Genomic DNA, 23,667 nt, shown 5'->3' on the forward strand with positions numbered 1-23,667 from the left:
CACACCCAGCACGGGGCTGAGATCAAGAGTCACACACCACAGACTGGCTCAGCCAGCCAGGCGCCCCAGAAAAAATATTTTTTTTAATTTTATTTATTTATTTGAGAGAGAGAGAGAGAGAGAGCAGGAACAGCGGGGAAGGGCAGAGGGAGAGGGAGAAGCAAACTCTCCGCTGAGCAGGGAGCAGGATGCAGGACTCAGTCCCAGGACCCTGAGATCATGACCTGAGCTAAAGGCAGACGCTTAACTGATTGGGCCACCCAGGTGCCCCCTATTTTTTTTTTAAGATTTTATTTATTTATTCAACAGATAGAGAGAGAGCACAAGTAGGCAGAGTGGCAGGCAGAGGGAGAGGGAGAAGCAGGCTCTCCGCTGAGCAGGGAGCCGGACGTGGGGCTCGATCCCAGGACCCCAGGATCATGACCAGAGCCGAAGGCAGCCGCTTAACCAACTGAGCCACCCAGGTGCCCCTACCCTATTTTAAAACTTAAAGCACAAGTTCTGGGGCACCTGGCTGGATCAATCTGTAGAGGATGCGACTCTTGGTCTCCAGGTTGGAGTTCAAGCCCCACATGGGCGTAAAGCTTACTTTAAAAAAAAAAAGGCATAACTTCTCAACCCGACATCCTGAGTTCAAATCCTGCCCTGGTGCTTCCTAGCTGCATACTCAGGGTCAAGTTACTCCAACCTCTATGCGTTAGTCCCCTCACAGGTAACATGGGGGTAATAACAGTACCTCCCCCAGTGGAGAGGATCCACCAAGCCAGTACGTGTAGGGCGCTTAGGGTAGTGCCTGGCATGTGGTCAGTGCTCAACAAATACTCATTTTCTAAAAAGGGGTGAAGAGAAGCTGCAGAGAGACGGAAGCTCCAGGGCAGATGGGAAAAGGCTCCTGTTCTGGACACCCGGCCCCTCCCCCACACATGTGCACACGCACCTGTTTGAGGATATTCTGCTCCCTCATCAACTTCTGCCGTTCCCGGTTGGGCTTGGTGACCATGATGTCCAGCACATTCTGCCCATTGTTTGGGACGTCGCTGACGAAGAACACCAGGTCCTCCAGCAGCTGGATGACAAACCTTCATGAAGGGACACCAGTGATGACAAGTGTGAGGCACCGACACTGGGAAACGCCCCCTCACGGGCAACCAGCCCTGCCCCAAACACGCTCTCATCAGGTCACTCACCCACCCTGCTATCCAAAGCACAGAGCCTGTCATCGGCCTTCAACTTCTCTCCTCAGCTTTACCCCAAAAGGCTCTCAAAACACACACCTCACCCCACCCACCCTGGATTCTAAAATGCCCCCGAGACAAAGATTCTCAGTATACTCCGATCTGGAAAGGAACAACAGGGCACAAGGTGTTCGGGGTGAAGGGCTCTGCATTTCCGTCCTGACCCTGCCACTTACTAGCCGTGTGACCATGGACAAGTCTCTTAACCTCTGTGAGCCTCAACCCATCATCACGGTGAGTTCTGGGAGTACATGAGCAATACATGAGGTAAGGGCCCCAGGGTCCACCAGAACCTGCCGGAACAAGTCCCCACCTCTGTCTCCCCGACCCCAGCCAGCCAAGCCTGCCCGGCTTCTGCTTTGTGACTCTTGGGTTCATGAAATGCAGACCCCTTGAGGACCCTGCCGTGCGGCCCACCTGCGGTCATTCTGGCTGATGAAGCCCTCGTTGAGTTTCTCCACGGCACTGGCCAGCATGGAGCTGGCATCGTTGGCAAAGTCCAGGTCTCGGATCTCGGACACTGGCACAGACACAATGGCAAAGGCCTCCTTGTCCTCCTTGGTGGGGCAGGTGCCCAGCTGCAGGGAAAAGAGGTCAGCAGGGCATCTGGGGACAAGCCAAGGCCCTAGCCCCGCAGCCCCGGCCGGCTCGCACCATGAGCCGAATGGGCCGCTCCTCCTCGATGTCGATGGGCACATTGGTGCTCTGGATCCACGTGTTGGTGCACAGGTGCCGCAGACGGACGTAGGAGTTCCTGCAGGTGGGACCGGGGGCAGGGCACAGGGGGCGGGCCTCAGAGCGCATCCCCGCTGTCGGCCTGCCCTGCCCCACACTGGCGCCACATCTCCACCCAACTCCACGGCCATGGGACAGGGGAACCGGTCCCCTCCGGGCGAGGAGCCCAAGCCCGAGGAGAGTGGCCAGCAAGCAGCCCTCAGGCTCTGTGCTGTTCCGACCCATGTGCCTCGCCTGCACTCCCAAACCCACAGCGCTCCGAAAGCCCAGGCTTGTTTGTAAACTTGAAACCAAGATTCATTTGGACAAATGAGACTATTTAGACTATTGATCCCACTTCGCGTCATGACGCATGCGTCTCAGAGCAGAAACACTCTTATCTCTGATTATGAAATGTAATTACCTTTCTGAAATGAAAAACAATCTGAATCTCAAAAGGCACCTGGCCCCAAGAGCTTCAGGTAAGGGCTGGTGGGCCTACACTGAATGACTCCATTACGTCTCCCATCAGCCCTGTTATGGGTAACTTGATATGCCCACTTGACAGATCAGGCAGTCAGGGCAAAGGGACTGAGGTCAGAGAGCTAGTAAATGCCAAAGCCCGACTGACACCCGGGAATCTTGATGTTACATCCTAGCATCTAGGGTTGGGGAGCCTTAAAGACCAGGGAGCCCAGGTCCCTCCCCTCTGCCCCGCCGTGTGCCGTGGACAAACTCATGCAGCCTGTGCTTGAGTGTGCAGAGAGACGGGGACAGGTGCCTGATAAAGAACGCTGGAGAGAAGGCGTTTTGAACCCAGGGCCTGGCACATGGCATGTGTTTGGTGGTGGTCAGCTGCCCACAGCTCTGAGAGCTCGGTCCCCAGAGGCGCGGGACAGGCAGGTCCTGAGGCCAGAGGAGCTCAGGAGGACGGAGGAGTGTGGGATGCAGGCAGCCCAGGGCTAGGACGGCACAGCCTGCACGCCCCCATCAGCCCCCGGGCACACGGCACCTACTCACCGGGGCACAAAGGAGTCGGTTTTCTGCAACGTGGTTGGGTCCAGCTCAAAGAGGGAGGCGATGTCGTTGCCGTGGGGCACAGCCACCAGGCGGTACTTGATCTTCTCCCCAGCGTTCCGGCGACCTACACGACTCTGAGCACCCTGGGATAAGGACCCCAGCTCAGGCAGAATCACCTCCCTCCTCTCGGGCCCCCCGAAACCAGCTGGGATCCCACCTGAGAGGCCTTCTCCCTCCAGCTCACTTCCCAGGGTTTCCTGGCCAACCCCCACCGCTCCCTCTTCCCCAGGCCCTGGAGCCCTGCTCTGGTCCTCACCATTCCTGCTGCCTTGGGATCACAGGCATCACCCTTGTAGCTGGGGTTCTCCTGGACAGAGACACAAGATGGGGGCAGCTACTGGACACTGAGCTATGCTCACATGACCCCCAGCCCAAAACAAGGTCCACATAGGGAGCCCCCACCCTCCCAGGGGTGCCCACCCCAGCACTAAAGCCCAAGTCGCTCCTGAAGAAGCCACCAATGAGAGCCCCCAGGCCCTGCCCTTCATGCCCCTCTTCATGGACCCACAGATCAACACACACACACACACACACACACACACACACAAAATATGCCCTAGTATACACAAGCCTGCATTCTGTGGACAGACAGACACGCGGAATGTAAGTTATACAAGGAGTGGGAACCTGGCTCGCTGGTGATTCCCCAGTGCCCAGAATAGCTCATGGCACATAGTAGGGGTACAGTAATGTTCATGAGGCTTATTTGCAGGCACGCGCTTATTTGATAGTATTTGTTTAATGCAAGAGTGCAGATAAGCCAGGGTCCACAGACACGTGTGTCTATGTGTGCAGACGTGCACCGGCTCACAGGCTCCTGTGCACCCACGTGCCCACGCAGCCCGAGCTCCCAGGGCACCCTCTACCTCCCCACTCACCTCGGCGGCCAGGTAGTTGCCTGTGGCCAGGTGCTTGAAGCGGTACAGGCCGTTCCAGTGGCCAGCTCCCCCACGGCAGGGGTCATGGTGGACCACCTGTGGGGTGCAGGGGTGAGGCAGGAAAGGGAGACTGGCCAGGGAGCGGTAGCTCGGGCCCTGGGGAGGCCTGGAGAGCTCTGGGTAAGAAGCACCCGGAACTCCCCGCCCCCCCCGCCCCCCACCCCCTGGCCCCGACTCTATACCTCCTACCCTCCAGGGTGACGGGAAAAGAAGAGGGGGCAGGGCCCAGGGCTGGTGAGGAGGGCTGGGTCCTGGGTAAGAAGCAAGCTCTGACCTCCACCTCCCAGAGGGCGTTGGAGCTGGTGGCCGAGGTGGCGGACTGGCGCAGCGTGGTGCGCAGGAACACCTGCAGCTTGCCCTTGTACTCGTCACACGTCAGGAACTTCTCCTGCTCCGCGTGGAACAGCCGCACCACATCTCCCTGCAGCCATGGGTCACGGGCTCAGGACGGGCCGGGACCTTACTGGGGGGCCAGTCCCCTGCCGCCGCCCCCGCCCCACCCCCCACGCCCCCAGCCCTCAGATGCAGGCACGGCTGGCGCGGCCCCTCCTGCTCCTTTCAGAGCAGCAAGCAGAGGGCAAGATGCGTGCTGAGCCCCACCAGAGGGTGGCCAGGGCCAGGGGCCAGCCCCTCAGCCAGGCGCTCTGCCCACACCCCAAATCCAGAGCCTCTAGACGACTGGGGCGGGACATGCTCTTATCCAGAACCTTCCCCAGCCTCCGATGTCAAGCCCACCCTTGGCTATCTCCTTCCCTGATTCGTACCTCTAGTAACCCCACCTGACCTCTGAAGGCCAATCTCAAGTCACCCCCTCTATGAACGCAGGAGGGGTATAACCTCCTGGGGTCCCCTCAGGGGCATGGCTGCACCTCCCTAGGGCCCCTTCTGCCTGAATATGGGTAATTCTTGCCCATTTCCTCTGCTCCCACAGGCCTGGAACAGCTGGAGTGCAGAGATTGTGGCCTATTCATCTCCGGAGCTTTGGACACAGAGATCAAGTTTGGACCCTGGTTCTGCTTCCCAAGCTGTGTGACCTTGGATAAGTCCCTTACCATCTCTGAGCCTCAGGCTCCTCTTGTGCAAAGTGGGGATACTTGCAGAAATTGCGAGGGCTATAATTTGTATAATGAAACACTGCACGTTTCCCACGTGCTAGCCGCTGCGTGAGCCCTTTACGTGGACTTCCTCACCTCATCCTCACACGACTGCCCGGGTACCTATATCACTATCCCCATTTTACAGGTGGAGAGACCCAGGCAGAGAAGCTAAGTGTCCTGCCGAGGGTCACACAGCTAGTGGCAAAGGGGACATGAATCCGTGGTGCAGCTCCGGAGCTCTCACCTTTCCACCACACTTCCTACCCTGTGCCCACCTGTGGAGTGAATGTGCGAGCGAGCGAGCAAGCGAAGATACATAGATTAAGCCAGTTACTTTGGCAGAACCTCATGACCTCTGTATCCACGCAGTACAGGGCAAGAGCCAAAAAAGGGGTGAGCTCTGCACACTCAAATCTCACTTCCAGGTTGCCTGGCCTCTAACATCAAAGCCATGACAGTCACCGAAACCAGTCCAGGCCGCACCATGGGGTTCGGCCCAATGATGGTTCATTTTCTAAGGTCCACACAGATTTGGGAGCGGGAATGTGTAATCAGAGAAGTCTTCCGGGAGGAGGTGGCACACAGGCTGAGGCTTGATTGCTATGTGGATGATGTGCAGGCTTCAGGGAGGGAGAGAAAGGCATTTGGACAGAGCATGGGCAGACGGAAATAGCCTGGGAGGTGGGAGGGGGCTGCGGCAGCCTGCGGGGGCAGTACAGTCTGACAGAGCAGCCCGCCTGGGAGCAGAGGGTAAGGGGGAACACTGCAGGCTTCTCGGCAGGGGAAGATGCAATGAACACAGGGCAGCCAGCCTCCTCAGGTGGCTGCTCTCAGACCTGTCACCTGTCCCTATATGTCCCTTTCATGGCCAGGTGCCTGCCAATTCCCCTAGCTGAGGAGCCCCACCCTCTCTGCTACCCCCCAAATCTGCCCTTCTATATACGACCTACCCCCCAATAGGCTCGTTCTACCCCCTGAAACCCCACTTAAACCTCTGAGCCCCCCTCTCTCCCCCACATCTTGTTTTAAGGGCTTGTCTAGCGGTCTCTCCAGCCCTCCTTGCCCCTCGCTCTGCTCCCTCCCTAAGTCATTACCATGGTATTTCCCCAGCAGTACTGTGTCCGGCAGGCTGAACCCCTCAGCGCCTGCCAACCCCTATGTCCTAGCACCCACGCCAGTGGGTCTGGAACCAGGGCGCAGGCCCTGACTCAGCAGCCTCAGGCCCTTGCCTAAGAGGCCACAGGGCAAAGGGCAGGGCACCTGGCCTGGGGCCACGGAGCCAGTGTGGGGGAAGGGACAGGGTGCTCAAAGGATCTTGGCCCCCAAGGTGAGGGGACGGGGACCCCTAGTCCACTGGCACACCCTTAGTAAGAGAAAAAAACGGAGGCTAGCCAGGACCCAGAAAGGATGGAGAGGGAGGCTATGAGTCCAGAGACAAGAGAAGGGGTAGTCCAGCTTGTGGGGGAGGGCGGGGGTCTGGGGTGCTGGGGGGTGGAGGGAGGCTGAAGAGGGTGCAGAGCCAGAGAAGGGGGCGCATGGAAGGGAGGGTCAGGCAAGGAGCAGAGCTGGGTACAGGGAGGTGGGGGAAGGGGGCCCTGCGGGGGAGGGGCTGGGCAGCCAGCAGACAGGTGGCAGCTGTGGGGGTGGGAGGTCCTTACCCCTTTCAACACCTCCTCCAGGTGGTCTCGGAACTGCATGAACAGGTTGATCTTCCAGCTGGTGTTGCAGTTCACGGAGTTGACCTGCGGAAGGGCCGAGAGAACCCTGATGCCTGCCAGACCCCCAAGCAGTTGGAGGCTGTGGGGAAAGGCCTGGGGTGAGGGGCGGACCAGCCCAGCTCCCGTCAGAGCACGAGGAGGCACGTCTGCATGGGGCAGAAGCAGAGCACCTGAGGACCGAGGACCGGAGCAGGGCGAGGAGGGGATGTCTGTGCCCTCAGGGGCCCCGGCGGCCACTCACCTCCTTGCAGCCCGCGTTGTCACTGAGCTCATAGTTGCTGGCGTGCAGAGGCTGCCCCGCGTTGACAGGATTCAGGATCACCTTGTCCCCCACCACCACCTACGGGCGTGGGCAGAACAGGGCACAGATGGGAAGGGCCAGACCTGCAGGCCTCTCTCTGATCTCAGTCTGCCCCTCTAAGAAATGGGCACAACCTCAGCCAGTCCCCACATCGGAGACCCTATAGAAGCCACTCTGGAGCTGCAGCCTGGTCCCCCCGGCAGCTGACCCCTCCAGCCCTGGCCGGTCCTTACATTGTCGCCGTTGCTCCGCAGCTTCCAGAAGGGCTGGATGAAGAGCCAGGAGCCCTCGTTGCCCGTTCCGTCCAGAGTCACCCGCATGGCGTTCTTCTCCAGCAGGGCCGGAAGCCGCTTGTTCACTGTCAGATACTTGTTGCTCTTCATGTGCAGGAGCTGTGGGCAGGGTGTGGGTGAGGGCGCCGGGCCCCCCGAGGCCAGCCCAGCAGGGAGGGGGGCTCTGGGGGATGGACGGGGTGCGGGTGAGGGTGCCGGGCCCCCCGAGGCCAGCCCAGCAGGGAAGGGGGCTCTGGGGGGCGGGCAGGGTGCGGGTGAGGGCACCGGGCCCTCCGAGGCAAGCCCAGCAGGGAGGGGGCCTCTGGGGGGCGGGTGGGGTGCAGGTGAGGGCCCTGGGCCCTCCAAGGCCAGCCCAGCAGGGAAGGGGACTCTGGGGGCGGGGCGGCAGGTGAGGGCGCCAGGCCCCCTGAGGCCAGCCCAGCAGAGAGGGGGGCTCTGGGGGGCGGGTGAAGGCTCCAGGCCCTCTGAGGCCAGCCCAGCAAAGAGGGGGGCTCTGGGGGGCCCACTGGACCTTGGTCACAACTGGACACACCTACAGTGTCAGATACACAGACATAAACACACAAATTGAGATGCGCGTAACCACACACACAAACACACGCCCCCAGTCAGGCACCCGGGTGATCACAAAAGAAGTAAACCAGCATTTCTAAATACTTTGTATTAATTCATGTCATCTTACAACGACCAAAAAGGAAGTACTATCACCAGCCTGATTTTACAGATGGGGAATCAGAGGCACCCGAGGTCCCAGAGCCAAAACTGGAACTCGGACTCCAGGATCTGTGCTGGTGACCAGTGTGCTGAGAACGTGCGCATGGGCACAACTACTCGGGGCAGGAGGCACACACAGAAGCAGTATACGGTCACGGAGACAGTCCCCAGGCCACCTGCTTGGGACACAAGCCCCAGAGGGCATGCCAACTGCCGCCCGCCCCCACACCAGCCCAGCGTCTCCAGGGGGCGATTGCCAGTGGGTCTCACCTGGATCACACTGCCGTACTTCACCACGTCCCCGTGCACCTTCTTGTTCTCCGTGTCGTTCTGCTTCTGCTCCATCTGGGCTGCATGCTGTGCAGACGCACGCAGACAGGTGGAAGGCAGGCTCGGAAGGAGCAGTCCTGCGGGGCCACGTCCCCTACCCCACACGTGCGTACGCATACACACACACACACACACACACACACACACACACACACACAGCTCTTGGCACTGTACCCAGGGTGACCCCCCCCCAGAGGCCATGTGGCCTATCCCCTCCCCGTCTGTTGATGAGGGACTTATACTCAAGAGTGTGGAGTACGCAGCCCAGGGGAACCCTGATCCCCTGCCCCTCCCCCCCCACCTCCTCGGGAGGGGACATGCCAGCAGGCCCTTGAGCTCCCTATGCCCTTTGACACCACCAGCCGACAACCTAAGCTGTGCCTCACTACCCCCATCATAGCAGAGTCCTGATGCCCCCAACACAGGACCCCTGCCCCAGCCCAAACCCTGACAGATGTGCCTGGTGCTCCTTCCTCCTCTTCCTCCTCCACCTCCTCCTCCCAAAACTGTATGGGCTCCTAGCCACTGCCTTCAGGGAGCCCTCACTGGTGGGCCACACCCAGATCTGACAGATCCTACCCTAGTGGCCCTCAGGGTTTGGTTGACTTCCCATTAAGGGCCCTTTTCAGGCATTTCTGTCACATTAGCCTGGAAGCTGCCTAAGGACAGACTGACTATCTCCTCCATCAGATTGGGAGTTCCTGGAAACAGGGTTCTGTCTCCTCCATCAGAATGGCACTCCCTGAAAGTACTGGCTCCTCTGCCCCATTACCCAGGTCTCATGACTGAGGCTGGGGCGAGGGTGGCTGTTGGGGAAACTCGCCCCATACCACGTGACTTCCCACAAATCTACAGTGTGTGACCATATGACCACATGTGTGTGTGTCTGCGCACATGGAAACACCCTACACCCAGGCCAGATCCCCAGTTCAGCCTTGGCCTATGTCGGCAGCAGGAAGGACGCCTGTGACAGCCCCAGCCCAGGAAGAAAGATGGGGTACTTATAACAGAGCTCAGGCGGTCCTCTCTTTCCAGCCCAGTTCACAGCTCTGGGGTTAGGCCTGCCCCTCCCCCATTTCACACCCACCTCCTCAGGGAAGGGAACACGAGGAAGCAAGGTTTACATGACAGGGAGAGGCGCACCAGGCCTGAGGGAGGGCCTCAGAAACAGGCTGCCAAGCTGTTGAGCACGGCCAAAGCCTCCTACTTTCTTTTCCATGGGGACTGGGCTTGAGGCCCTGAGGTCTGTCCAGAGAGGATTATCTAGGATGTCAAGTGAGCCACTGCCCCCAAGAGGCCCACGAGCAACCACCCAGGCCCTTACATTGTGCACTGTCCAGGTGTCCAACGAGCCCAAGGTGGATCAGAGACCGGGGGCCATTCAGGCCCTACCACAAACTCACTGGATAAGCATGGACAGCCCAGCCCCCTCTAAGGGCCCCAGGATCCAACTCTATAAAATGAGGGAGGAGGTTAAGACTGGTTCTCAAGTCAGGTTCCCTGGAACCACTGTCACCAGGAACTACTCGTAACTCCATGGACAGCTGTACAGGTTGTTCACTGCACCATGGTGCCCAGCTAAAGGGCTGGGTGGGAGCTGAAATCTAGTCCACATTTCACTCACTGAGCCATGTGCCCTGGGCAGAGGGCTACACCAGCCTGGAGGAAGGAGCACCTCCTTCTAATTGGCACAAAGGGTCATATAGACGAGTGGATCACTGGGAAGGCACTCTACTTCCCCTCTCTCATCTCATTCACAACCGCACACACCGATTTGGACTCAGCCACGGGGCCCCTTTGGCTCTGATAAGCAGAGATCCCTGACGCACCCAGATCCCTGACGCACATACACAGGTGCTCACCTGCACACATACCCACCTGCAACTTCTGGAGCAGCACCACATCGGCAATCTTCTCCTTGTCCTGCTTGGTCTGTTTGGCCTTCCAGTACTGCTTCTGGGCCGAGTAGCGGTTCATGGGACACACCTTGAAGAGGCAGTCTGTGGGAGGGCAGGCAAAGGAGGGGAGATCAGTTCGTGCGGCGCTCGGCCTGCCACCTGGCCCCCAAATCCCACCTCCGCTCTCTCCATCCCTCTCCACCCTCCTGCCCCACTTGGATGGAGAGGTAGTGGTTGGAAGAACCCCGAAGAACTTGGGAGAAGGCATGAGGGCAGGATCTCACCTGGGAGGCAGACACATGCCCTCTTCCCCATGAGAGATTTATCAGAGGCCTTTGGACCCCCACCCATGCCCCGTCTGTGCCCGCTTTTGTGGACATTGGTGGCTGACAGCTAATACCTGCATCCTTCTCTGACCCACTGCCATCTTGCCCACAGATGCCTGGGAAGTTACATCCCCCCCCCCCCCCCAGGAGCATCTCAGAATCGTCTGGCCTCTGGGGGTGACCTCTGCGAGGTGCTGGTCACTCCCCAGCTGCCGGCAGCATCGCCCTGAAACCACATCCTTGCTTGGCTCTTCCTCTGCCCTGAATGAGCAAGCCTCCCTCACTATGTCCTCCAGAGACCCCTCCTCCATAGGCTCTGCTTCCAGGGACCTTGACCTAAGACCGGGCCCCTCAAAATTCCACAAACAGGTTCACTATTCCGATTTTTATTTTGGAAAGCAGACAAAACACCTATGATTTTCGTAAGCCCAAACTCCAGAGAGGGTGCCGATGTTTCTACTTATCCGAAGGAAGCATGAGTTGGAAAACCCTATTCTGAAGTGTGGCGGCAGGGGATGGAGGATTCTGGGTCACGGTGAAGGGCTGGCTCAAGTGGCTGGGCCGGGTTACCAATGGCATGGGCTACGCTGCGAGGCAATGAGTTCCCCGTCACAGGAGGGAATCACAGCCTGGACAAGGGGTCGGGTTCGTGGCCTCTAAGACCCCCCTCATGCTGCAGGGCTGGGCCTCCACGCCTGCACAGGCTCCAGCCGCACGGCGCCCAGAAGGGCGGATGGCTATGCTGTGGCGCCCTTCCTTCTGGCCCTTTTCTTCTGCCCTCCAAAGGAAGGCTAGGTGCCTGCTCTGGTCAAAGCTGGTCATCCAGCCACCAGGAACTAAAAGCAAAGCTGGGGGCTCCTGGGTGGCTCCGTCGGTTAAGCGTCTGCCCTCAGCTCAGCTCAGCTCATGATCCCAGGGTCCCAGGATCGAGCCCCAGGTTGGGCTCCCTGCTCAGCAGGGAGTCTGCTTCTCCTTCTCCCTCTCCCTCTGACCCTCTTCCCCACTTGTGCCCTCTCTCTCTCTCTGTCTCAAACAAATTAATAAAATCTTTAAAAAAACAAAACAAAACAAAACAAAGGCAAAACTGGATTTTCTATCCAGCCCATGAGCACGCAGCCCCCTGGTGCCATCCGGAAAAGAGACTAAGTCAAGTTCAGAGAAACTTCCTTGAAGGGAGCGGGGGAAATAACAATTCCATAAGTGGATAGGGTAACCAAGGCCTGCCCTGCCTGGCCCACCTTGACACCACCAGCAGGAGCGGGCATTGATTCTGGAAATAAGCACTCATTTCGTTGGACAGAGTAGGTCTTCACAAGCATCTGCTTAGCCCTCAAGAAGAAGCTCAGGTGTCACCCCCTCCAAGAAGTCCTCCTGCTTCTTCAGGCTGGGCTGGCGCACCCAGGCCTCCCCAGGGCCCCCCAGGGCCCCCCACTTACCACCTCGAGGCCACCGGTTTCCAGCCGGTCAGAGCAGTGACCCACGCCAGGGATTGTTTGGCAAAGCGGGGAAGGGGGGTGGTCCCGAGAGAGGTAACAGCCAGCATTTAGTGGGCAGGACAGGGATGCTGGACACCGGCACCATAAAGATCATCCGGCACGACGCCTGCAGGAACATCCTGCCACACACTCACCGGTGGACCACTGCGGGCAGTGCTCTGGGCCCAAAGCGGCACACAGAAACACAAAGGATTTTTTGCCTGGTTTTAGCAAACAGGGAATTTTTCAGAAATGCAACTCAGATATAAGCTGAGGGAATCTGTGTTGTCCTTTGTGTTGTTCAAACTTTACCAGGAGTTGGTTTTTTCTTTTCCTTTCTTTTTTTTTTTTTTTTTCCTGTTTCGGAGAACGCATCACTGGTGGCCGTGCCAGATGCTTGTGTTTGTGGTTGCCCTAGTCATGATTCACAGGCAAGCTCCGACTGCGTCTTTGGGCCTTCTAGTTGTGCCTGACATCCACTTCTGAGACGCATATTACTTCATTAGAAATTGCCTTCCTTTTATGTCTCTTTTTTCTCGCCCTTAGGACATTATATTGGCCTCGCTCCCTCCCCCCAGCTCCAGGCTCCCTCAGACCCTGGTCCTGGACCCCCCCATTTTATTTGACATAAATATAGATATGCATCGGTTGTATTATTTTTGAATTCCACTTATTAATATTAAAGCACGCTCTGGTTCTGACAGGCTCATCTGCAGGTGGGCAGGGCCACGTGGGGCTCATCACCGTGTCCCCAGCGCCTAGCCTGGGGCTCAGCGAATTCCTGCTGGATGAACGCATGAATCTAGAAACGCCTCTCCTCCCGTGTGGATGAGATGGGACCTGAATTTATAGCCAAGGAGGGAGGAGAGGGATGAGGCACTGCAGGTGGAGGGAAGGGCAAGAGGGCGCCACGTGGAGGGGAGAGTGAAGTGAGAGCAGCAAGTCACACTGTGGGTCTGGCGAGCTGGGAAGGGAGGGGGCAGGCCAGGACCCTGGGTCTGCGTGAGCCTGGAGCCCACAGGCCTGGGGGATCGTGAGCTCCCTGGTCTCCCTGCACCCCCACCCAACCACTCCCAATCCAGAAAGGAGAACAGAAGAAAAGAGAGATGCTGCCCCAGGTCGCCCTAGAGCAGAAGTTCTCAAGCTTTTCTGAACTGACTCACCGAGGAAAGACATTTCTGGATCACCATTTCATGAAACAACATGGGGGCTTGCTTCTGTCCCTGGTAAGCAGGGCAGGCTCTGACGGGGCTGAGAACCGTGGTTATAATATCTTTGACCAATCCAACCAGAAAACAACTCACACAACCGGATTTTTCCAATGGATATTATTTTAAGACTTCTGAGAGAACTGAAAAATAGTGAAGAATTACTGGGCCCGAGCCGAAGATCAAAGGGAAGTTAGAAAGATGTAGAAACACCCAAGCTACTTTCACCCTGAGGATATTCACTGATTCCAGAAAACAGGCTTTTTTTTTTTTTTTTTTTAGATTTTATTTATTTATTCGACAGAGACAGACACAGTGAGAGAGGGAACACAAGCAGGGGGAGAGGGAGAAGGAGAAGCAGGCTTCCCGCTGAGCAAGGAGCCCAACGCGGGGCTCGATCCCAGGCCCCTGGGATCATGACCTGAGCCGAAGGCAGACGCTTAACGACTGAGCCACCCAGGCGCCCCAGAAAACAGACTTTTTATGTGGATGGCTTCATCAGGTGACAGGAGGCAGAAATCCAAGGCCAGGCCCATGGAAGGTAGGAGTCTATCAGGAGACCCTCCGTTCAGTAAGCTGGGACCCCAAAGGACTACACCCCCAAGTGAAGGCTGAACCCGAGGCAGAACACCTCCTTCCAGAAACTAGAACCCTGTTGGAATCCCCTGGATGGTGCAGGAAACCCCAAATCCAAGTCTGGCTTCGGGCAGTCTTGGACAGGTGGAGCCCCACGGGTCTGGTAACAGGATATGCACACCTTCTTCCGAGGAAGGTACCTTCCTCCTGGTCCACAACCACTCATACCAACTTTTTCATATGCAGTAGCAAGCATACAGTCAAAGCTAGCCAGGAAGTCTCGGGAACTAGCTGTCATGAGAGAGAACCAACCCACCAAACAGACAGTAGAAACAGACAGGAAGAGACTCCAGGCACAGACAACATCTGTAGAACAGTATGCCTACCCTGCTTAAATCCATGAAAGCTTGAGGATCCCTGCAGAGAAGAGGAAACTATAAAGAGTAACATCACAGACTGAAAAAGAACGAAATGGAATCTCTAGAAATAAGAAAGCTTCAATAACCACATTTAAAACTCACTGAACTCATTTAACAGGAAGGAAGGAGTTGAAGGAACAATGAATGAAACAGGAACGACCCCTACTATGGTGACGCATTCAAATTCTATTCTGGTCTTTAAAGGATGGTGGAGCCCCACTAAAGGGATTTCCCACAGCCACTAATGGGTCAGAGCCTGTGTTTGAATGAAACACACTGCTCTGGAGCATCCCAGGACTGGGAAGGAAGCTAGACGTGACCCCTCCCAGCTCCCAACTCTTCTATCTCTGTCTTGGAAACCGACTCCTTAGGACTTGTTGAATTTGTCTTTTTCTCTCTCACACAGATCCTCCCTTAGAGCCTGGCCCATAGTACGTGTCAGGAAATGTTTGTTGAATGAATAAATGACTTGAGTCCTCTACAATGTTTGTGGCACACCTCCATACTTCTATGGTGCTTTTGGCCCAAAGGCAGCCCTGTCAGAACCCCAGAAGGGGCTGGAAACTTTCTTCTCACCAAACCCCAGGGCAGGAGGGCAGAGAGGAAGAAGGATGGGAGGGTGGCCAGGAGACCGGGCCCAGGGAGGTTTCCAACAGTCAGGGCTATGTGTGCTGGGTGACATGCACTCTGCTGAGGGGGCACAAGGCTTGTGGGGTTGCAGACAAGAAGATATTCACGTTGTAAACAAAGTCCAGTGACCTTCCCTGAAACTAAAGTTCCCTAACACTTCAAAAGCCACTGCCACTGCGGGAGCTTTAAAAAACACAAACTCCTAGGGCACCTGGGTGGCTCAGTCGGCTGTGCGTCCAGCTGTTGGTTTCAGCTCAGGTCATGATCTCAGGGTCATGAGGTGGAGCTCCGTGCCTGGCTCTGCGCTCAGCGGGGAGTCTGCTTGAGATTCTCTCTCCGTCTCCCTTTGCCCCTCCCCCCACTGGTGCTCCTTCTCTTTAAAATAACAGGTCCCGCATCTATTCAGCAGGCTGGAGTGAGGGTGGGGGTGGGGGTGGGGGTGGGGGGCGGGGGAATATGAATCTATAAAGGCACCCCCAAATAGTTCCGCCGCTCCAACAAGGTTGAAAGGCACCAGTGCCGAAGACTGGAGGTGAGAACGGAGCCCAGGGAATAAAGTTCTACAGTCACAGTAAGGTCCAAGCTCTGTGTAAATCGTGTAAACATCTGCTTCTAATCATTTTCAACATTTATTTTTTTTTAAGATTTTTTATTTATTCATTTGACAAAGAGAGAGAGAGACAGCAAGAGAGGGAACAGAAGCGGGGGGAGTGGGAGAGGGAGAAGCAGGCTCCCCGCTGAGCAGGGAGCCCGATGCGGGGCTCAATCCCAGGGACCCGAGCCGAAGGCAGACACTTAACGACTGAGCCACCCTGGCGCCCCATCATTTTCAACATTTAGACCCAACCTACTGAACAAAACACAGAAGACTCCCTTGTGGTTCCAGAAGAGAAGGCAAGGATATTGGGTCTTGATGTAAACCTGAAAGTGCGTCTGGCAGCAGAGGGAGGGGCGCGGGGGCTGCCGGCTGCTGAGAAACCAAGGTGGAACCATGCGTGACACCCGGGTTTATGCAGGTGACAATGGAGAATCGCGACCGCGCCCTGGGGAGGATGGGGCAGAGGAAGTGGAGGAGTGGCCCAGGGGAGCTACATTCTCCTGGAATAAGCAACACGCGGTGAGACCTGGGAGCGCTGAAGAAACAATGAAGAGCTCAAAGGGACCGCATTCTCCTAGGACATTGATCTCAGCCACCCCCGCCCCCTCCACTCAGCGACCTTGCCGCTGGTCCGACCTTCCAGAGAGCACACCAGCGTTTGTACAAAATGTCAAGGGACAAGGGTCTTCGCTGCAGCAGCCTCGGGAAAGAGGGAGATTAGGAAGAGCCCAAGCGCCCATCAGAGGGGACTGGTGAAATACATTCCAAGCGAGTCGCATAACGGAACGCTCTGCAGCCCTAAGAGAGACACACGCTACATGTGAGTCAACCTTGAGGCCATTATGCTAAGTGAAAGAAGCCAGTTGCAAAAGGACAAGTACTGGATGATTCCACTCGTGTGGGTACTTAGAATAGTCAAATTGATGGAGATGGAAAGTAGCATGGTGGTTGGGGAGGGGCCGGCGGGGGTGATTATTTAACCGGCTTAGAGTTTCAGTGTTACAGGAAGACAAAATTCTACGGCTGGATGGTGGCGGCGGCTGTCTATCGGTGACAAGGTGCTTAATGCCACTGAACTGTACACCTAAAAATGGTTAAAGATGGGAAACTTTCTGTTAGAGATCTTTACCACAGTTTAAAGATAAATAAATACTTTACTGGGGCGCCTGGGTGGCTCAGTTGGTAAGCGACTGCCTTCCGCTCAGGTCATGATCCTGGAGTCCCGGGATCGAGTCCCGCACCGGGCTTCCTGCTCAGCAGGGAGCCTGCTTCTCCCTCTAACTCTCCCCCCTCTCATGTACTCTCTCTCTCTCTCTCTCTCATTCTTGCTCTCTCAAATAAATAAATTAATTAAAAAAATAAAGATAAATAAATACTTTCTAAATGTTTCAAACCCGCTAAGTTGTAGAAACACTATTTTCACACAGTTGTCCGGGATACGGAACAAAAATGGGTGTCTAAATGAAAGAAAAAACAGAGAGAGCACAAGATCTCTATATGCTAATATGAAAAGGTCTCCAGTAGGATCCGTAGTAAGACTTATAAAGTAAAAACAACAAAAAACAGAAGAGCGTATATAGAATGCTACCTTTGTGTAAGAAAAGTGGGGGGAAGCCCTGAATATACGTTCGTATTTGCAAACCCTGGGGGATGCATAAGGAACTCAGGAAAGTGGTCACCTGAAGGGATGACCAAAGAGCAGGGGAGCGGGGGGGGGGGGGACCAGGCAGGTGGGAGCAGACCCTCTCCACCTATTTGTACAATGTTTTGATGTTTTAATCATATGAATAAATTACCTAGTCTGTTTTTCTATATGGTTGCCCCTGGAAAGGGGGGAGAGAAGGTGCCAGAGGGTGAGGTGGGCCACCACGGCTTTCACCTTGAACCTGGAGTCTGTATTTGCATTACTTTTATAAAACGGGGTGGGGGGTGGGGGGGTGGGGGGAATGAGAACAAAATTTTAAGGGGCCAGTAAACACACGGAAAGAAGCTCCATTTCACTAGTCGTCAGAGGAATGCAAATTAAAACCACAGTGAGATGCCATTTCACACCCAGCAGGCTGGAAGAAATTTAAGTGGGACAGACCCAAGTGTGGCAAGAATGTGGAGGCAGGGGGGACGCACCCACAGGCTGTGGGGGTTGGGCTCGCACAGCCCTGGAGGAAAGCTCAGAAGAGCTTCCTCGCACCAGGACTCCCCCTCCCTCGGAACACGCCCGGGAGCCCAAGGAGACGTGGATGGGAACGCTCAGCTCAGCCCAGCATGGCCGGCAACTGCCAGAGGCTGGAGAAGAGCTAAGGGTCCATCAACAGGAGAACCGATAAATGGCTTGCAGTTTATTCACCCAATGGAATATTACATAGCAATTAACCAGATGAACTAGAGGCACATGTGTCAATGTGGAGAAATCTCAAAAATGGTGCAGAACGAAAACTGTGCAGAAAGATTTTAATATACGGGGTTATAAAAACAGGAGTAATACCCTGTATTGTTCGTGACTATGGCCCTATGGATTAACAGCAAAAGTATAAAAACAGGCTCCTGAAATACACACCAATTTCTGATGAGCATTTGCCTCTGGAGAGGAAAGGGATCAGGGAGAAGACCCAGAGGGCTTCAGCTACAGGCATAAGAGGCTTTAAAAATGACAAGGTCTGGGGGTGCCTGGGTGACTCGGTCGGTTGATCATCCAACTCTTGGTTTTGGCTCAGGTCATGATCTCAGGGTGGTGGGATGTGGGATTGAGCCCCACATCAGGCTCTGTGCTCTGGGCAGAGTCTGCTGGAGATTGTCTCCCTCTCCCTCTCCCTCCCCCTCTGCTCCTCCCCCTGCCTGCACGGGAGCTCTTTCTCTCTCTCTCTCATTAAGGTAAATGAATAAAATATTTTTAAAAAAATGACAAGTTCTGAAATGAACATGACAAAAAGGATTTGACAGAGCTCTCTTTACTTCTGTGTAGAGCTGAAATATGTCTTAATAATAACAACAACAACAACAAAAACCCAAACCAATAAACTGGGCTTGGAAGGCGGGACAGGTAGAGCAGAAGCATAGGCTTGGGGGAGTTGGGGGGCACCCAGACATATAAACACAGGGAGGCCACTTGATCGGCCTCCTCCCCCGGCACCACCCCCCCACACACCAGTCTGGGTGGGTAAGTGGCCCCTACGTACATTCCTGGGGTCACTATAGCTGGGGGTATGGGCTCTGAGCTTCCCTAAGGTAGACTGGGAGGTGAGAGCTGTCCAAGCCCTTCACTGGGTCTCCCCATGCCCCGCATGGAAGAGGAGATAGAGAAAGGGCTCATGGGAGGGAATATGCCCAGACCCTGGGGCCTGGTCAGCAGCGCATAACCCCAAGATTCCTACAGTGAAGCAGAGGTCAGAGATGGTGGGCTGGAAAGGAGTGCCCCACACATTGGGGGCCCACCCAGGCCCTGCAGACTCAGGAAAGAATTCCCAGAACATATCAGGGCTTGGAATGGCCTCAGAAGATGGCTAAAGCTGAAACCACAAATGAGTACCCAGTCAGGGGCTGATAGGCAGGCTGGGCGCTTCACTGGGCTTTGCCAGCTCAGCCTGGGGGCCTCCAGGGTCAGCATGTGAGGACACCCAAGCTACAGCGGGAGAGAGGGACAAGCCAAAGTTCCCAGCAATGGCTGGGCCCACCCCAGGATGGCAGGACAGCCCTCGGGGGGCCTCGGGACATGGCCATCTCTGACAACATCTAGCCCACTTCTAACATGCTGCCATGGCCCCCACGCCTTTGCTGGGCCCTCCTTCCGGTGCCAGGGTATTTACAGGAGAGAACCAGGACTCCCAGGCAGGAGGCCAAGCTCCGCTTTTCTTTTCTCTTGTCTCAAAATGAAGAAGTTGGAGGCCATGTCTCTTGTCCCAAGTTCTAACACTCCAACTGTACCCACCAGCCGCTGGGCGGCACAGAGACCTGGTCCTGTCCCAGAAGGTCAACTCTTCTCAGGTCCAAATAGGGCCCCAGGGAGTTCAGAGGGGCCTCTGCCTGCCTCATCAAGACACCACAGGCCAGGATCTGGGGCGGAGAGGGCAGGGAGGAGGCTGGAGGCTGAGTCCCCTCCTCCACATCTCTGAGCCGGCTGAGAGCTCTCAGAGAGGGACCACAGGTCAACCCCCCGATCTTGGGGAGGGCCTCACTCACAGGCTTTGGGAAAATGGAGAGGAAGAGAAAGAAGAGAGTGGGAAGGAGCAATGCGAGAGGAGGATGAGAAGTCAAAGGAGCATTTGTTCTACTAAGTGGCTTTTCTGTTGTCAAAAATTGGCCCCAAACTCTGTCCACTGGAACTCTAGGGCAAATCTTCCTCTGCCACACTCACCTCCCTGTCACCACCTGTCACACCACAAAGCTGACCGCACACACTTTGACACATGCACACACCTTCCCTTTTCAGCCCCAGTCCACTGTCTGCCCTGACTCAGCCCACCCTGGGGACCCTCACCCTTACTAACTTCCTCCCAAGAATGTACCTAAATCCCCTGGCTAGAGTGGAAATCTGCCCCTCCATCAGCGGCTTCAAAGCTCTCCTACTTCGAAAGAGGCCCATGCTTGGTCTCCGCCTTCAGGACCCAGGGGGCAGGCATGGTCAGAGCTGGACCTCCAAGCAGGAGGCCCGCACGAGCACCCTGAAACCCCTGAAGCCCGGGCCCAATGCCTTGGAGGCTGGATTCAACTGAGGGACTCTGGATGGGTCACATCAATGGGAACTAGAGCAGCTAGGCCTGAGAGGGGCGGCAGGGGCGGGAGGAAGCCTGAGGAGGGGCTGACGCCTGCGTTTATTCCTCAGATGTGTACCAGGCCCCCACTACGTGGCAGACACTGCAAATAAAACAGTGAACAAAGCAACCAGAATCCCTGCCCCGGTGGAGGCAGGGGTAGGGGATGAGGTGAGAGAGGCAGCGAGGCCCGACGGTGCAGGGCTGAGGGGTCTACGGAGGTGAGGGAAGTCCAGTGCCAGAGGCTGTTCCCACAGATCCGGGCACAGCCCGACCTAAGACCCCACACAAAGCCCCACACAGAGGCCCATGACAGAAGCAGAACAGCCAGCCTGGGGCCCCTCTGCGGGCTGGGAGGGCCCCCCCCGTCTCCTCCACCCTCCCATGGACGGGGCAAGGCCCCTGCAGACAGACGGCCAGGGATGCCACAGGATTATCTTAAACCCCGCTTCCCTCCCAGCATCCCCCTCGAGCACAATCCCAGCTAATCCCTCCCCAGACGAGCAGCCACGTGGGCAGACAAGGTGGAAGCAGCCCGGCATGTTCCTGCCTGCTCCCACCCTGCCCACCGCACCCAGGATCTGTCTGATTGTCTGCCTCAGCCTCCAGGTCATCACAACAATAACACCTTACCCCGGCTGGGCACAGTGACAGCAGGACAGCATTTAATTCCCTCAGCACCCCGGGGCCTGTGGGAAGGGGCTGAGGAGCCCACTGACCACAGAGCACACGGAGGCCCTGCGAGCCAAGGCCCTTGCCCAAAGTCACTCAGCAGAGCCAGGTTGGGGCTCCACAAACTCCCCTAGGGCCGGAGTCATCCACACAGCCCGGCCCAGGGCTGGGAACACAGTGGGGGTCAGGAGAAGGGACCCGGGGATCATGGGTTCCAATCCCCTCACCACGCAGATGAAGAGACAGAAGCATAAGGAAGAGCCCTCACCCCGGGCCTCCTAAAGCCTGAGGAAATTCTCTTTCCCTCCCCTGCTCCCTCAGAAAATGCCCCGTCATGCAGACAAAGAAGGCCTTGTGGCTGGCGGGGAGTTGCGGGGAGAACGGCTCCCAGCCAGGAGTGGGTGCGCCCCTGAGAAATGGGGTGCGGTCCCCCAGAAAATGAACGCAGGGGCCATCTGTGCCAAGATGGTAGTGCAAGCCTATGGGGGGTTCCACAGAAAGCAGTGCGAGGGCTGCAGGGCGGCGCCTCGTCTAACCCGGCCCGTGGGCGCTGGACGGGGTTGAATGAGTTCTGTCCCAGTCCCAGGACCCAGCAGCCTGGGAGGAAGGCTGGTGTGGGGATGGAGGTCTCACCTCGGAACTTCTTGGGCGGGTTGTCCAGGTCCCCCGCCGCGGGCTCCACCACACAGCGGTCATCCACCAACCTGAGGGACAAGGCAGCCCAGTCAGTGCGAGAGAAGAGACCATCTCCCCAGGCGTCCCTCCCTTGGGGCAGGGGGTTCGGGGCACCAGGGAGGCCTCCAAAAAACCCCTCTCCATTGCTGTCAAACTGCCCCCAACCCATCAAGTCTTTCCCTTTCCTGGCACCACCGTTTAAAGGGATGGGGGGGGCCCCAGGAAAAGTGCAGAGATACATGAAGGCAGGACAATGAACCTTGCACCTTCTCAACCTCAGTCAGGCCCCATTCCGTACCCTCCTTTTTGGCCTACCCTAGGGCCCCAAATCCCCCCTCTTAAGCCACAACTGGAATTAATCCTGAATCTCTGGAGGACATCCACCCACCCACCCACCCACCCACCCATTCATCCATCCATCCACCCACCCACCCAGCCACCAATCCATCCATCCACCCACCGAGCCATGAATCCATCCACCCACCCACCCAGCCACCTACCCATCCACCCATCCATCTACCCACCATCCACCCACCCACCAATCCATCCATCCATCCACTCCCACATTTAAGTCTTCAATGCCATCCCAGCCTCTAGGATACAGTGATGATGATGCTCCACCATTTCAGAGGCCAAGTCTATCTCAGCACTTCACAGCTGTTCCCTCTGAATTCTCACCAACTTCCCCACAGGGGCTAGTCATTAACACCATTTTACAGAGGAGGAAACTGAGTTTGAAGGTGAGATAATTTGCCTGAAGTCACAGAGCTGATTCCAAAACCTCCACCTCCCCTCCTTGGGTTCGCTAAGAAGGTCTTTTGTGGTCTGACCTCTACCCACCCCCTAACTAGCCTCACAACTCCCTGCTCCAACCATGATAAGCCCCCAGTTGATCCCAAGGTCCCTGGAGCTCTCCTCTCTACAGAGCTGACCACCTCTGCAGCAGCAGTCTGCTGCCCTTCATGCCCAGCCCACCCTGGCTCCCCACCAGGACCCAAGCTAGCAGACCTCATTTATTCTTCGGCCCTCAGCCCCTCTCTCTACTCTGTGAAACCTTCCTTGGCCAGTGCCCTCCCTCCCACTGGGCCTCCTGCCCCCATGTTCCCGCAGCACCTGGTGCTGGCCTCTCCTGCTGCCATGTCTCTTCCTACTGCCACTAGTTGCCATGCCTATACTATGAGTTCCTTGAGGACAGGCCGCTGTTTTTCCCTTTGGCATCACCAGCACTTTGCTCAATGTGATCCGTAAGAATAAGAAAGCCAGCAGGATTTTGTGTCTAATGTTTTCATATATTGTTATTTAACTTTCTAAATCTATTTTGTTATTATTTCCATTTGGCGGGCAGAGAAGCCAGAGTACAGAGAGGTAAACCATCTGGCCAGAGACACACAGCCAGCAAGCAGAAGGGCTGGGTTCTGACTCTGATGCTGAGCAGCATCAAAGCGGATGCTGTGCAGGACCTCTCAATGATGGGGAGGGGAGAGGCAGCTTGCTCTCCGGGGACACCCCCCTTGGCCTCCTTCTCTTTCCCTGGCCCCCAGCACTGGCTCAGCACTTGGCGCTCTCCCTCTTCCATCTGCTGGTGCTCCCTTGGGCATCTCAGCCACACCCATGGGTTCAAAGGACCACTTCGTCGCTCACCAATGACTCCCATATCCACCTCCCCTGCAAATTCCAGATCGTAGCTCTAAACACCTCCACTTGGATGTCCATAGGCACCTCAGACTCAGCAGGTTCAAAACTGAGCTCCTGGTCTGCACCTAACTGTGCTCCTCTGAAAGTCCTCCCTATCTCAGTTGATGGCAACTCCATCCTTCTCACTGCTTGGGCTGAAAACCTGGGGCCAATCTCTGGCTCCTCTTCCACCCGCCTATCACACCCCATCTGTGAGGGAACCCTATGGGCTCTAGCTTCACGATACGTGCAGAATCCAACCACTTCTCATCTTTGCCACCACCCCCTGGCCTGAGCCCCCACCAGCTGTCACCTGGATGTGGGTAACCGCCTCCTCAGCCATCTCCTGAT

The 23,667-nt window shown here is 56.4% G+C and overlaps 1 protein-coding gene across 3 annotated transcripts in view; it reads right to left on the minus strand.

Moving 5' to 3' along the window:
* ITPR3 (inositol 1,4,5-trisphosphate receptor type 3) overlaps positions 1-23,667 on the minus strand; it is a 65,932-nt gene that overhangs the window by 29,993 nt on the left and 12,272 nt on the right. Inside the window, exons 2-14 of one of the 3 annotated variants that reach the window (XM_028120548.2) lie at positions 21,601-21,671; positions 10,299-10,420; positions 8,361-8,447; positions 7,317-7,475; positions 7,024-7,122; positions 6,723-6,806; positions 4,242-4,388; positions 3,908-4,003; positions 3,286-3,336; positions 2,970-3,103; positions 1,890-1,989; positions 1,653-1,813; positions 938-1,079 (exon numbers count right to left, since the gene is read on the minus strand). In XM_028120548.2, the coding sequence (XP_027976349.1) occupies positions 938-1,079; positions 1,653-1,813; positions 1,890-1,989; positions 2,970-3,103; positions 3,286-3,336; positions 3,908-4,003; positions 4,242-4,388; positions 6,723-6,806; positions 7,024-7,122; positions 7,317-7,475; positions 8,361-8,447; positions 10,299-10,420; positions 21,601-21,671 (1,453 nt within the window). Of the gene's footprint in view, positions 1-937; positions 1,080-1,652; positions 1,814-1,889; positions 1,990-2,969; positions 3,113-3,285; positions 3,337-3,907; positions 4,004-4,241; positions 4,389-6,722; positions 6,807-7,023; positions 7,123-7,316; positions 7,476-8,360; positions 8,448-10,298; positions 10,421-21,600; positions 21,672-23,667 lie in introns of all 3 variants that reach the window. The other 2 variants (XM_028120547.2, XM_088024033.1) reach the window with 2 other exon arrangements.

This window comes from Eumetopias jubatus, unplaced genomic scaffold, assembly GCF_037043125.1.
Source record: "Eumetopias jubatus isolate StellerSeaLion01/CBP00866 unplaced genomic scaffold, mEumJub1_p1.0 scaffold_6, whole genome shotgun sequence".
Taxonomy (NCBI): domain Eukaryota; kingdom Metazoa; phylum Chordata; class Mammalia; order Carnivora; family Otariidae; genus Eumetopias; species Eumetopias jubatus.